This window comes from Sinohyriopsis cumingii, chromosome 18, assembly GCF_028554795.1.
Source record: "Sinohyriopsis cumingii isolate HCF-2022 chromosome 18, ASM2855479v2, whole genome shotgun sequence".
NCBI classification, from domain to species: Eukaryota; Metazoa; Mollusca; class Bivalvia; order Unionida; family Unionidae; genus Sinohyriopsis; species Sinohyriopsis cumingii.
In genome coordinates, this window is record NC_142978.1 from 16,509,087 (window position 1) to 16,525,521 (window position 16,435).

Below are 16,435 nucleotides of genomic sequence, written 5' to 3' on the forward strand. Positions count from 1 at the left end.
ATGGATTTTTCAGACTCACTTTGTTCGAGAGTAAGTTCCTTAACCGAACTTAAAGGATGGCTTGCACTTAGGGTAAAAAGAGCCGAAATTTTAGTGTCAAAGGTAATGATCAGGATGAATCTAATTAGACAATATAAAGTACGCTTTAATTCAAGGTAGCCAACATTGCCCAAAGTCAGTAATTGCGACCCGCTAGTCAATAATCTCCAGTCGTACATGCCTTACTAGTGCATGTTAAACTCTGGGTGGGCAAATAACGCACCGTTCACCTTACTATTGTTGATTTGATGTCTGCGCAGAAGTCTGTCAGTTTGTCCATCCATGTATCTGCCTGTCATCAACACTGAAGAGGTAGGTTGTGTTTGGTAATGTATGGGGCACTGTTGCTTGCAAATTCACATGACTTGGTATGTAAATGTTGCATGAAAATATTGCGACCTTCAGTGACAACTAGGTCACTGTGACCCATATTTTATAGTTTGCAACCCGGCCTTGTTGTAGTTGGATGTTTTGATGTCATACTTGTCTTACCTTTGAAACACAAGTGAAACCTGTACATTTTTGCAAGTTACGTTTTATGGTTGTCATTGTTGTTTCTGTTGTAGACATAAATGTAAATTTTTTGTCCTAAATTATTTATCGAAAACTACTAAATGTAGATGTGAAAAACTTGTTGAATACATTCATCTTGATTACCACTTCTTTGCTTGCAAAATTGCGTCACAGTGACCTATTAATGCTCCAGATATAAAGTTTTGCTTATAGGTCATTTTCTCTTTTACTGTTGCTCGTACAGCCATGAAACTTGATAAGTTAATTCCGTTTGAAAACTGTAAAATGCGTCAACATGACCTGTTCCGTCTCTAATGACTATTGTAGACTTTTGGATCACGGCATAATAGAATAGATGAACGTTGCTGTCTGTGGATGACTTTGTGAGAAAGAAAATAAAAAGGTTTTTAATGTTAAATATGGAACGAATACCATCAATGTTTAAGCATTTATGTAAATGTTTTGTGTGTGTGTGTGTGTGTGTGTGTGTATCCAATCATCTGGCTCTAATGCCAAGTGAACGAACGGTGTGATCCAGCGTTTTGTCGTGCGTCTGAGAGCATCATTGCTTGAAAGTCTTCGATTTCTATATATGATGCCAGTCCGCCATCAGATATACCCACCGTTACTAAAATTAGAAACAAAAAGATTTTTGAACGACTTCTCAAAAACCACTCAACGACAGAATTTGACCAAACTTGACAAAAATACTATGGATTAAGGGGCTTCCATATTTGTACAAATTAAGCCATTATAATTTTAAATGTTTACACTGTTACGAAAATATAAAATGTTTAATCGACTTACAAAAATAAAGCCCTCACAACAGAATGTAACCAGATTTTGACAGAAATCATCCAAACAAAAAGGTATTGCGTTTTATACAGATGATGCTGATCTGCCGTAAAAATGACCACCGTTACTCAGACTAAATACTAACTGACTTCTACTCAGTCATGAATAAAGAATTTAACTAAATCTGACAAAAGTCGTCTTGCATGCATTATAGGTTAAAGGTCCGATTTGTGCAAATAATTGCTATCCACCATTAAATGTGACGACCACTGTTGCCAGGAATGAAAAGAAAAACCGTAACATGATTTTCAGAAACTGTAAACAGGAGTTTACCGAATTTGAGAGAAAGTATCTCGGCAAAATGGTTTTCAAATTTGTACAAATGGGATTGATCCACTATTAGTTGGAGCCATCGTCGATAAAAGTGGACAAAATGTAAATGACTTCTTATAAAACTGTTCAGAATTTGATCCAATTTGACGGAATGAACCACGAATGGCACCATATTGATACAGATGAAGCTTATCCGTCGTCTTTTACGGCACCTATAAATAGCTTTCTCATTATAAAAAAAACCCAGTGCTTAACAGAATTTAAACAAACTGACACAGATCAGCCAGCTATGAAGGACGTTTAAGTTTGTACAAACGTTGCTGATCCTACATTAAGCATGACTTTTTTATTATTAAAAACAAATCTTTAATCGACTTTTTCATCACAAACTGCTCAACAGAAATTTTAAGCAAACTTTATTAAAAGTATCCTGGCACAGACTGGTTTCGGATTTATACAAACGACGCCATCAGATATTGCCACCGATAGTAGCAATAGAAGACAACATTTAAATGGCATCTTCTCATAAATAACTCTTCAGAATTTGACCAACTTTGACGGAACGCATCAAGTCGTAAACACCTTTTGATTCTGGATAGATGGCATTGATCAAATGATGCAAACATAAATAAACCTTTACATAATTTATTTCATAACATGTAAAGTGCAGCACAAGAAGAAATTTCTACAGAAAGAACCCTTCTGAGCAGGTCCTTTTGGCCAACTGTTCTTGAATTTGGTTATTAGGTTATATCAGCTATTACTCCAATAATCTCAGGCCCACTTGAGGGCCTTGTATTGAACTATTTAAATGTTAGGAATAATTATGATAATATGCAATAAAGGAATTGTGGCTTATTCGTCTGTTTATTAAACCTGCAGTCGTTATAACCTGCTGGAGTCAGAAAAAAAGCTTTGTTCCTGTATTCCTTCAATTTTCTTAGCGATAAGGTCACTTGAGTGCTCCCAGGCCCACTTGGGGGCCTCGTATCGAACTATATAATTGTTAGGAATAATGAAGCTAATGTACATTCGTGGCTTATTAGCGTATTTATAGAGCCTGTTGTCATGATAACATGCTGGGTTAAAATAACCTTTGATTCTGTTTTTCCTCAGTTTTCGAGCTTTTGGTATAGCCTAGCGTCTGCTGTGCGTTATTCGTCCAATAGCAATTACTTGTTACCACTCTGAAAGCCATATCGATGATCTAATTTTGGTCAATTTCGATAATAAGCAAGATCAATACATATTCATGCGGTGATTGTGCTTCGGGTTGTCTGAACTGGTTACCACTTTGGAGGCCATATTTTTCGAATCAGATTTTCAAACTTTACTTTGGAATATAGATGTATATCAATAGGAACTAGGAATGTAGGTGCATATCGTCAGGACCTTTAATGTGATAATGAGTTAATACATTATCTTTTACGAGATTTGGTGAGCAAAATAATTAAAATATTCAGGAAAATTTACAAATTTTATATGAAATGAGCACACGTGTCAGTTTCTATTCATCACGTGATGAAAATACTGTCTTGCAGAAAATTGTGTAATAGTATGGTGGAATGACTTTGAAATCCAATTGTTTATTCGGTCTTTACTACTTTGAGTTGCATGATATTATAACGTAACTTGCGACGTTATGAGTTGCATTATATAACGTCATTTTTGACGTTATGAGTTGCATTATATCATAACGTCATTCGTGACGTTATGTGTTATTATATGTGTTACAATGAGAACGATGATGATCTGAACCCATTAGGTTATATAGCAAAGTTAACATTTGATAAATTATATATTGTCATTATTTGAAAGGCATAACGTGTGAAACATGTTCTTGATAAAGTTTCTGTTTGTTGGGTTTTTATTACCTTATTTTCGGGGCCCCGAGTGGCCGAGTGGTCTAAAGCGCTCTCCGTTACGGATCACTGCCATCTCACCTCTGTCTGCGTGGGTTCGAGTCTAGGATTCTGCCAATGTGGGTATGTGAGAAAGCTTGCCAGTAGCTTCTCGTGGGTCGGTGGTTCTTCCCGGGGTTTTCCCGGGTTCTTCCTCCACCATTAATACTGGCCGCCATGCATAGCCTATCGTGTGCTGAAAAATGGCGTTAAATCCCACAACAACAACAACAACAACCTTATTTTCTGAACAGATTATTTTGAAGAACATGGCGAGTTCGTATTTTTCTTAATTTTAAGATTATTTTTTAATTTTTTTTGTAATGATTAGAAAACGTACGCTTCACCAAGACCCCCGAAAAACGTCTGCATATGTCCATGTACTCGCACGAACTTTCTTGAAATTAAAGTTATGCATATTTATTTAGAAAGATATTTAGTGTCTCAGTAAATAAAATACGTATTTTGTATTTATTTCATATTATAATTATGTAACATTACTTATTATTATATTTAATGTCACATTATTTTATTATATCTGTTTTAAATAATTATGTTCCGACATAAAGATTGAGGCCCATATTTTATCTATTTAAGTCTTTAAGTCTAGACACAAAACGATTGATTGGTCAAATTTAAGCCAGACATAATTTTAAGCAATTTCAAAAACAAAATTTAACCAAACTGTAACCAAAATGTAATTATGTACTTAAAACGTATTATAACTGTCCAGTAAATCTGATTGACTGATATTTATGTCTGTCATAAAAGTTGTCCAGTCAAATGCCTTACTTCTTTTTAACATTTATGCTAGGAAATTGGGACCTGATCAATGAACGTTCTTTTGGTGAAATCAAGACCAGTTATAATTAACATCTCCAGTGTAAGATATTGTCGGCATGCAGCTTTTGTTAGAAAATTTCCGTTTACCATTTTATTACCAGCATCTTCCACCCAGCCCTAGGATTTTTGGGGTGCATATTAAAATTGGTTCTGTCCGTCTGTCCTTACCAATTTTGTTTCCTTAGCATAGCCTCAAACCCGTTCATGATATCTCTTAGAAGTCTGGCAAACATATTAGACTAGTGGTCTAACTGTGCCTTTAACTATTCACAATTATTATAATATCTGTAATGTTCTTGTCCATGTGTCTGGCTATGTACATTCGGAACATAACTCCTAAACCGCACAAGAAATCTCATTGAAATGTGGTTTATTTAGACTAGTGTCGTTCCGCTATCTTCTGTTTTAATATTTGTAATGTTTTTGTCCAGTTGCCTGTCCATCAGTCTTCACTCTTCGTTTTGGGTAAACATCTCCAAACCCATTTACGATGTTCCTGTAAATTTTGGTACACCTATTAGACTAGTAGTCCAGATGTGTCTTTAGATGTGGAGAAATTATCATTTTCAATATAATTTTGGTTCGTCGGGGAAAGGACAACTCTTTCTCTTCGTTAGTTTGGAGAACTGGTCGCATTCTACATTCAAATAAATGTTTGAAAGATATTACTAAATGTATTTTCTTCAAATATTTTAAGTCGATTGTGAAAATTCTAATATCGGTTGCAGATATTGGTCAAGACCGAGTCATTCACTGCATCGAATGAGCCGGTCCTCCATAAGAGGAAAGCAAACAGAAGCGAATTACGTCCCGAAAATATGTATATTCTACAGGTTCATTACTTGCATCGTTTTCTTTCACGTTTGTTCATCCGTCTGTCGATCTTTCACAATTTAGTTTTGAGAGCAAATTCCAGAATCGTTAACATTTTATCTATTAAACTTTATACATGTATTCAATTAATTGTTTAGATGTACCCTAATATGACTTTTTCATCCTCAGTATTATCTACGTTTTTAGTCCATTGATCTGTCCAAATATCCATCTAGTCATTTATTAACAATTTCATTTCTGGAGTAAAACTCCATAGTGCCATTTGCTGTTGAACAATTGCCAGTTTCATTATAATTTTATATGCTGGGCATGTAGAAGACTCGTGTCTAGTTGCAGTGTAAATTAAACTAGCTGTGTGACCAGTGCCCACACGTTATTTTATATTCCAGCGCCCTTCCCCAGATCATGATCCCGATGTTGTAACCTAAGACTCATTACATAGATTCGGCGGGTGCTTTCCTATTCATGGCTTGGTAAAAAGTCAAATAATTTTACTGTAATTGCAGTTTTTAAATCGTCTGTCAGGAGCCAATGGTACGGCCCTTTGTCTGTCGTCCGCCGGCAGTACGACAGCAATTGCTTCTTACCGCTCTGGAGGCTTTATTTCTGATCGATTTTAATCAAAATTGGAATGTTATCTTGTATCTTCAAGCTCCAAGAAAAGTTCGTTAATGAGCGATATCCACGCATACTAATGATGTAATTATGTACATTATTTTCAGATTTGTTTGCAACTCCATATTTCTGGTTTGATTTTAATCAGACTTCAAATGTATGTTTATATAATCAAGATGGTAAGTGATTTTAATTATCCGATTGTCTGAATGAACATCTGGAGATCATATCTGTGATAGGATCTTGGTCAAACTCGGAACAAGGGCTTATGTTATCATGATTTAAGTAAGTTGATAATTAGTGTTATCTACGTGTATTAATAACATAATCTTGCATCAGGTTGACAAAGCTTCTGTACACTCTGGCAACACTATGTATCATCAAATGTTTTACTAAAGTTGTTAAATGGACTTTTATCATCAGGCCGTTAGATCAGTTTGATTATCAGCAAATTTCCAGACAGAAAATAAGAAGCTTTTTGAAGGACATATGGACAGACGTACGGGTGGATAGACAGTATTACAGTACCAAATTGTGAAGTTAATTAATGTTTTCTTAATACTAATGATGTATGTTGCTGTGATGAAAGTTCTGTTTTCTAAGTGGATGTAATTTTGTTTTTGAATTAGTGTATGAACATGATACTTAACTATGTAGATTTTTAGATATCGTTTAACTCTCGAATTCTTTGCAACATAACGTGTGTCTGATGTGTTGTTCTAATTTTTGTATAATTTGCACAATTGTGTTTGTCTGCTGGAAAACAAAACAGTGCAAACTGTGACTTGTAATCAGTCACATATTTGGGAGAGAGAATATGCGTTGTTTTTCAGTTGATTTATGTAACTGTTTTAAATGTGATTGCTTTTGTTTGTCTAGTGATATCTTTTTTTATGACAAATACAAAACTCTGTAAACCCTATATACCATCATGAAATAATAAATAATTAAAGATTTGGTATCTTGGATTTTTATTTTCGTTTTTGGCTGTCTAATCGTTATCATACACTATTTCTTTCTTTGTCAAATTTAATCGCTGTTTTTCCGCAGTACTTCATTGGGCAAATACACACGTGTCAGACAGCCGTCACAGCATTTATCATACATGTTCCTACAATTCACATATCAATCTACTTCTAAGACAAGGTGCCTACATAACTTAAATGATAAAATACCACCCTTTTACACCCAGCCATTACTCGTTGCGGGGTAATATAATTTACACCTGGGCTGCCGAATTGTCCGGTTTTAGTTTCCGTACGATGACCTAAGTTTGAGTGAACATGTAACACAATCTGGAACTTGTATTTTGCTTAGCTTATTGAAAAATGTATTGATTTTAAGGTCATTACCTCGAAGAACAAGGTCACTTTGCTAAAAGTTAATTTTGCCCATGCATTTTATTTCTGGGCATTGTCATGTTATTGCGAAAAAGTGTGAGTTTTAGTGCTTCGAAGATGAAATATGGTTCAGCCTTGATCATTACTTTTACGTTTTGGTGAGTTTGGTTCAGCTAAATAAAAAAAAATAAAAAAGATGAATCCGCATATGTTTCCTTTCGTTATAACAAAGGCTACCAATACACGTGAACAAGAAATTCAACGCAGATTCCAACACAAATTGGTATATGTTTTTCTGGTTGACCAATGAAGAATTCTGTTGATTTTTGTTTGTCAGTAGCTTCGAGGGTAGTGCATCTTCGCTAGCCAAGGATCCGATTTGTTAACCCTATCTACACCTTGGCGGAATGAACAGATATTTTAGTGATTTGTCCTAGCGACATCTATTGGATTTCATGAGTTGCCTCCATTAGGAGGTATTGCCAACTAACCAACAGCGAATAACAGCTGTACATTGTATATGGGCGAAAATGGTTGAGGCAATTGACTTTTAAAGGATACTTTGTACGTTCAACATCGAGAATGTGACTACTTACCAGAGAGAAGCCATTACAGGTGTATTTGAGTGAAAACTATTTATACAAACACTGACCGGCAGTGGAAAATTGCTTATTTATGAGACATTCAGGTTGTGTGCTCCCCTTGTCTTGATCATATAGGAACTGTTCGAATTTAAACAATTTAATCTAATGAAATTCAGACCCGTAGCGCAGAAATATATGTTCGATCCGACATAGTGTAGATACGTTTAACACATCAGAACCTTGGATAGCTAAGATGAGGGTAGTATCGCTGTTACTAAGCTTTGTTTTTGCCCTCCGTTTCATTTCAGGACCACTTATTTTCTATATAACAATAAAAATAAATGTAGTGTATTTGTTCCCCTTACCCCCAAGAAGAACCATATTAATAGCTGAATTTGGGGTTGGGGGTGTAAGTAGCTCAGGTCAAGGTCGCTGTCAATGAAAACATATTTGGCCATTGAATTAACATTTTCAGAGAATGAAAGGCATTTACACAAAACGTTGTAAACGTTTTCACCTCCGCTCAGAAAAGGCCCCTATTTATTATGGAGAGTGTATCCATAAGATTAAAATCTATGTTGCTAAAATAGATTTAGCCATTGCTTCTCATTCTGGACCAAACACAGAAGCTATCTGTAACCCTTTATAATATCTTGGTACCTGTATTATAATTCTAGTATCTGAGAAATATTCGCATGGTCTTTCGAGACCGAGTCGCCAATGATGATGATGATGATCTGAGAAATAGCTCTATCGATCTAAAAATAAGTAGTTTGAAGTTCATGGTCAGTGTTACTAAAAATAGATTTCACCCCATCATCGCAACCCACGGGCGATAATCCGTTGCATCCCTATTGTCATACGTGACCGCCTCTGCAATGATTACCTTGTTTCTCATAATTATGCATAAACCAGTTAAACCAATCAATGCGAGCGCGAGTAAATTGCTGTCGCCAATGCTGGAATGAGCCAAACAAGTTTCTCGTCCAAGCAAACTGACTTATTGACCAATAAAATGGTCACTTGTATTGATGTGTAAGAGACCGTAACATTATGTTGCTGATGACGTATGCTTGATTACTGACGAAAAACGAGAAATTCTCCGACAGGCGGCCTCATGTGATAAAGCTGGAGTGTACCCCATGGCGGGCGACACGATTTATGATTTCATTAGCGGACAACGAAGTTTATGTATAACCAATTTCAGGGGAGCTTGGTTCACATGTTTCCACTTGCCGCAAATAAAAAGGAACCATTAACAACTCAGTTCTTGAGAAATGTTAGACTGGGAACAAATGGGTGTGAAATTTCGCCTACGAGTACTGATGGAACCATGTCTAAACATGTATTTTCATTTGTACTCAAAAGTATATTGCCTCCATAGTCAATTGTACCACCTCTAATACGATCCGAGCTTTATTCGGCCATTTCCGTCAGGTCGTGAAATAACCCTGTACATTGTTATAGGAACGAACATCAGTTTAATGCGTTTGGTGATTCGTCTCTGGCGGAGCGCACCACATGTTATGACAGCAAAGGATTACGATGTTTCGTTCCTGACTTTACCTCCCATCGCTGCCATATTGTTCCATATGTTATACGCCAGAGCGAATCAAACACTCGCGTTAGTCCTGCCGGAAGTACCTTGTTTTCCCCTATTTCTAAGGATTTCTAGAAAACACTCATTATCAGCTGGATGTTTTCATAACGAGCGAAGACCATATATATATATATATATATATATATATATATATATATATATATATATATATATATATATATATAATCAATCAATGACCACAGATTTCACAATTTCACAATCGCCTGGCTTTTCCTGGTCAGGATTCCGTAGATTAACGTCAGCACCTCAGACCATGAAATGCAAATCACGACTCAAACACCCAATACAGGGAACTATTTTTCGACTCCATCCCAGCTCAGTCGAAACACAGTTCTGAACCACAGTTCACATGTGACCTTCCACCAAAAGGTCTTCACATACACATAAAAGGCATCTCCAAATAAACGAACAACCACTTCTGATTTATTCCACGTCATAAGATATTAGTCCCTGTCATGAATATTAAGCATGGCAAGGCACAACTAATCAACACTTTTAAATTAAGATAGGGACTACTTGGCTACATGCACATGTATGCGGCTTTGACCGGATATCATACTTCGAAACTAATCCATGTCAACATAAAATCTCATGAATTCTGTACACTACGACGCCTGTTCCTAGAAATAAGCTAATTTTACTCGGGTTGAGAAATATTTCCCGAACACCGACTTCCCATAATCAAACAATTAATCAAAAAAATGTAGCAAAGTTATCAACGGAGGCGTAAATTATAATGGCACATACTTTGAGTTATTGTACATATTATTGCAAAACATTGCCTAACAGAAACACTCTTTTATCCAATTTATCATGAATGCTCAGCTTCAAATCGGATTTATGTATTTTATAACGCATGATCAAAGCATGTATTGGTTGAAAGAAGTTTATTATTCGAAATCAGGACAAACTGTCTGTCGAATCTACAATTAAACAGATCTTTTGCACACGCCATTGCTAAAAAGATCCATATTATTAATACATCAACAGTCACATAGTTCACATACAAATTGATTTTTAATCACCTTACAAGTTTTGTTGAAAGACTTATTTAGCATACACTTAACATTAATAGCAAGACTACAAAACATAAAGAAAACGCTAATAAGACAATGAAAGACAAAACGTTTCTGAGCACAAATCTTAGCTTTGCTTTGCATGTTTTTTGTCCACTGAGACTTGTCTCCATCAATTGCTCCAATCTCTCCCTTAGTTTATTGCACCCCTTGAGATTCATTATTTCTGTCAGTGTTTTGATGTTTCCAAAGACCCTTGTGAACTGAAGCTAACAAAATACCTTATCTGCATAGTGGTTAAGGAGTCTGACTCATGACCAGAATGGCACGAGTTTGATTCACTCCATCGCATCAACCCAGTTTTGCAATAGTGGCGTATCCTTTGGCAAGATACTCTACTCTCCTTGCCACAGCATGACATACCCTTCAATGCGTTCGTGTGCCTTACAAAAAGAACTCGGCCTTCGCATCGTCTTCTTGAATTGTAAGTATAGATTTTAATAAATCATAAAATATATTTTGACTATTTCGTAGAGATATCAACAATAGTATTAAGAGAACCTGCTTCATTTCGTGTTTGCTTATATAAGTAATAAACACGCATCATTACATTGCTTATATAAGTAATAAACACGCATCATTACATACGTCGTCTGTAAGACGTTGATAGGGGGAAATGGAAAGAAGAGCAATAAACTCTGAGAGAGATTATCAAGATGGTTATGTCGCCATATGATTATGAATAATTTATGATATTGCTATGAAATGTATGTACATATTTAGAAAGTCAATTTTCCATGACATCTTTAGTATTTTCCTGATAAAATTAGGGAAACTTTTGTGGCATCTATTCAAAATATTTCAAACAAGTGCTATAAGCCCCAATATTCATTTAAAATCTAAATCGAGTCCGTTTACTTGGCATCGGCTGGCTAAAATTTATTTTTCTTAAAAAATGTATAACGTTCAGACAACTACGACCCAAATAGATTTTTGCTTTATTTCTGGACATGCTTATGTCGTTAGAATATGACCTTACATTCAAGAGGAAAAGCTATAACAAGATTTTCAATATGGCTGCATTGGTGGCCATATTGGGCATCAGAACAGCAACATATTCATTTAGTACTGATTGAATATCATTAGAAACCTTTTGGTGAAAACCGCATGTCGATGTGACCATCCATCGAGCAGTAGCAATAAAATGAGTTTATGGTGGCCATATTGGAGGTCAGACTAGCACCATTTTCATTTAGAATCCACTATATGCCATATAACACCTTGTGGTAGAAACTATATGTTGATATAACTTTCGGTTGAGAAGTAGTGGTAATAAGAATTTCACGATGGCTGCCATAGCGTCCATATTGGATGTCTGATTGGCACCATTTTTATATAGGACCGACTTGTCATCATTAAAAAGTTTTCTGGTGAAAACGCTATACATATAAGACTTTCCGTTTTGGAGGAGTAGTAATAACAACAAATTCAAGGTCGCTGCCATGATTGTCACGTTGGACGTCAGAGTGGAAACTGGACATTGTAAGAAGTCTTCAGATGATCACCTTGTCGATATCACTTCATTTTAGGAGGAGCAGTGATAACAAGATTTTCAAGTTGACCACTGCAGTGGCCATATTGGCTGTCCAAGCAGCACCGTTTTCATTTTGGACCAACTAGACAATGGGTGAATTTGTGTGTAGTTTCATGGCAATCCTCCAAGTATTTTGGGAGGAGAAGCATACAAATTGTGCTAACGGATGAACGGACGGACGGACAGACCACACTATAAGCTCATCTGATCTATGAGAAGTTAACTCAAAACAAAATTTAGAGTTACAAGTTTTAAAATACATGTAATCCTGTATCTATTAATAATTCAACTCGGGTAACCTTTTTAGACTTAAGGTTTGTCTTGTACAGATTATAGTGTCTTCCGATGCACAGAAAAAAAAGTCTATATATTTGTATCCGACTTTAGTTTAAAGAACAGGGCGTGCAATGCTACATGCCAGGTATAAAGCATATTGTATATTCATGGAACATATGAAAATACTTACATCGAGAGTACGATATATACACAGAATAATATCACAATAAGCTTGTAGGAAATTGAAGAGACACTTTATGAAGACACTTTTCACAAATACTTTTACTGCAGAGACAGAGATGGGTCATTTAACGTTTGCTTCTCATTGCCATAAGAGTGAAGGATAAGACTTTCCACAACCGATTATTTCATTATTATTATGTTAATCTCTGACTCCATCATTTTCGCGCGCGCGTGTATGTGTGTGTTACACAGAGAGAAATAGACACGTAGGGAGTTAGATTCTAATTACATTCTTTCTGCCGAGTTTACGGAGCAATTAGCAATTTCATTACTTTTTGGCGATGTTTTAGATTTTATTGAGTTTCTTTCCACATTATGGATTTGCTACGCGCGGTCTGTCGTTAAAAACTCAAATGTTAGGTCTTGATGGTTTGATATGTAGAATAGGATAGGATACTCTGATACAAGTAGGTAATTAATCCTATACATGTAGGTAATATATCTCTCTCTCTCTCTCTCTACACACACACACACACACACACACACACACACACATGTATGTATATATATATATATATATATATATATATATATATATATATATATATATATATATATATATATATATATATATATATATATATATGGGGGGGTGGGGGTGGTTGTGTTGTCGCACACGTCTAATTTGAATTACGAAGAATTTGTCTTGCGCTCATCTTATTAAACATATTTCACATTAAGCGAACTTTATGAATTATAAACAACAACGTGTATTTTTTCAGGCGGGATAATTTGTGAATAGGAGGTGAAGGTTTTGTATTTTGAGAGAGAGAGAGATCTTTACAGCGCTAATTTGACAAAATAAGTTATATTCAGTACTTGTATTCGATTGCATTCAGTGTTGAGTGGCTTAATTACTTGTCATGGGTGGTAAATTAAGACGTATCAAATAATTCAAGATCATGTAGTCTAATTATAAATCATGTAGTGTAATGATAGATCATGCAGTCTAATTAAAGAGCATCTAGTCTAATGATATATAGTCTAATTAAAGATCGTGTAGTCTAATTAAGGATCATGTGGTCTAATGATATATCTTATGGACTAATTGAAGATCATTCAGTCTAATTAAGGATCATGTGGTCTAATGATATATAGTCTAATTAAAGATCGTGTAGTCTAATTAAGATTCATGTATTCTAATGAAGGATCATGTAGTCTAATGATAGATCATGTAGTCTAATGATAGATCATGTAGTCTAATGATATATAGTCCAATTATGTAGTCAATAGTCTAATGATAGATCATGCAGTCTAATTAAGGATCATGTAGTCTAATGATATATCATATGTACTAATTGAAGATCATATAGTCTAATTAAAGATCATGTAGTCTACTGATATATAGTCTAATTAAGAATCACGTAGTCTAATGATAGATCATGCAGTCTAATGATATATAATCTAATTATGTAGTCAATAGTCTAATTGAAGATCATGTAGTCTAATGATAGATCATGTAGTCTAATGATAGATCATGTAGTCTAATTAAAGATCATGTAGACTAATAGATCATCTAGTCTAATTAAACAATCTCAATGGTAATAATTCAAGTAATTATTCAAATCATTATAGTCAAAGTCACACCTGTTAAATTGATAGGTTATCTCATTACTTAAAAAGTGCACTTGTTATTACAAATACTCGTATAGTCAAAATACTCGTATAGTCAAAATACTCGAATAGACAAAATCCTATTTAATACACATCGAAGCATCTGCTGATGAATATCCAACACAGCTGCATCACTTGATAAGATCCTCAGCTGAAATCTTTTATTTAATTTCGATATAATACCTAATTGTATCCCATACAAGTATGTGCTTTCAGACACGTAAAAGACTAGAATGCATAATTCAACACATTGATCTGATTGGATGCACAATTCAGTCCGACCTAGTACAAATCATTCGTGTCATGTAAGCGCATTTACTGATATAATTTTTTGTAAAATTTAATATTTAATCATAATATAGTCATAACAAAGTTTATTCAGTCGTGAATTTTGAGTGAACTAATTGCCATAATAAAAAATGTGTTGAATTATGCATCCAATCAGATCAATGTGTTGAACTGTGCATCCAATCAGATCAATGTGTTCTACATTAAATCGAGACTTAACGTTTTGTTGGCTGAATCTAGACTTGATATCATGCAATCGAATTATTTATCAACTCACCACATAAAAGAAATTCCAATCATTAAAGAAGACAGAGGTAGAAAACAGAAAGAAAGGAACCAACCAAGGAAACACATTGTCCTAATGGATTGAAATGTGTTTCAGCACCTTGTTCTTGTAATCAACACCACGATATGAATGTGTACGTTCTATAATCATCCAGTATTAATGCAAAGTTGTGAAAGTGTGAGTACATTAATATTTTACCGATAATGCACATTTTCCACATAAGCTGATGAAATTCTTGGAAAACCCATATTACCCGAACATTGTGAAGGCTAGACATATACTCAAATACAACGTGATTGTTAAGATTGGAGAAATTGCAGTTATTAATGCTTCAGCCAGTGGAATCCATTTTCTGATTCTCTGTGGTCATGTGAGACAAATGGGTCCCTGTATGTATTCTCTCATTTGTAGAACTTTGTTTCCGATTCGCAGACGTCGTTAAAAAGGTCATGGACCTCACAGATGTCGCTTTCATTGAAATTCTGGAGGAATTCCGTCACCTCACGTACACAGTGATCCTCTATGATCTTCATTGTCGACTTCAACTTCTGTCCAACTGTGGTGCCAGAATCCATAAGTTGTCTCCCTTTCTCATGGGCCTTGTACAGTGGATGGCGTCTGTCATGGGATGTCTGGAAACTATTACGAGGTCGCTCGCCGTAAGATGGCGACACTGTCCATGGACCCATCTGCACGCCAGGACAAAATATGAAAGGTTTAAATACAGACGTATCGGGGTCAGGAGTAGCTGTGAACCAATGGCAGTGCGGAATATTAGAATTTGGGGAAGATAATGTAGACACTTGGCTTCCCACCGTTAATAACTCGCCGTTGAAGTTTATGCTCGTTTCACTATCACGAAGAACTCGAAACAAGTGCTCAGCTGCCACTTGACCTGTGCAGAAAAATGCATTACCTAGCTGAAATGACTTGTAAAAAAACGTTTGGTCCTTTAAAATGCATGTATATTTATTGATTAATAAGGTTTTGCAAGACAATGTAAAATTGTCAACAATTAAAGAGATTTGTTTTCTTTCTTTAAACATATGTAATTGAAATTTGTTGAGGTAATGAAAGACAAAATAACAGATTTTCTTCGTTCTTTGTTTTTGTTCATACAAAGTTTACAAAACAAACTTTAAAAGAAATAACGAAGCAGGAAAGAAAAAGAGAAATATACAGCAAAATTAGTGCCCCCCTCCCTTTACAACAGAGAATAGAGAAAAATACTCCATATTTCAAAGTAGGTTTGAAATTGGTCTTAAGTGCCATACATTTTTTCACAATTTCGTATTTGATGCAAACGTACGAGGAACGAATATAAGTTAAATGTTATCTTTCTTTTTTATAAAAAATCGAAACATGTATGATCGGTTGCATTACATCCGTTGCTCAAACCTTTGTTCATATTGGTTTCAAAATAAGCATATATTATTATTATCTGATGTAATTGCTGGATCCAGTTTAGCTTTTAGAAAATGATTATATCACATACTGTTATCCTCCCAGGATTATTTGTGCAAACTTTTGTTTCTTTGTTAGTTTTTTTTTTGTTGTCTTTGTTTTGTTTTGTGGTGATTTGCAGCGTAGGAAATCATTTCCGAAAAGGTACGTTGCAAAAATCTGTAAGCAGTTACAAAGTAAAAGGTGGTTCAAAGTGCCTTGCAGAAGACTTTGTGTTCAAGAGTTTTGTTAATCGA

The 16,435-nt window shown here is 35.2% G+C and overlaps 1 protein-coding gene across 2 annotated transcripts in view; it reads right to left on the bottom strand.

Moving 5' to 3' along the window:
- Positions 1-10,290: 10,290 nt before the first annotated feature.
- Positions 10,291-16,435, bottom strand: part of LOC149776148 (secernin-2-like) — a 169,259-nt gene continuing 163,114 nt past the window's right edge. For both annotated transcript variants that reach the window (XM_089942444.1, XM_089942445.1), the window contains exon 6: positions 10,291-15,630. In XM_089942444.1, the coding sequence (XP_089798570.1) occupies positions 15,137-15,630 (494 nt within the window). In that variant the 3' untranslated portion in view covers positions 10,291-15,136. The remainder of the gene's footprint in view (positions 15,631-16,435) is intronic.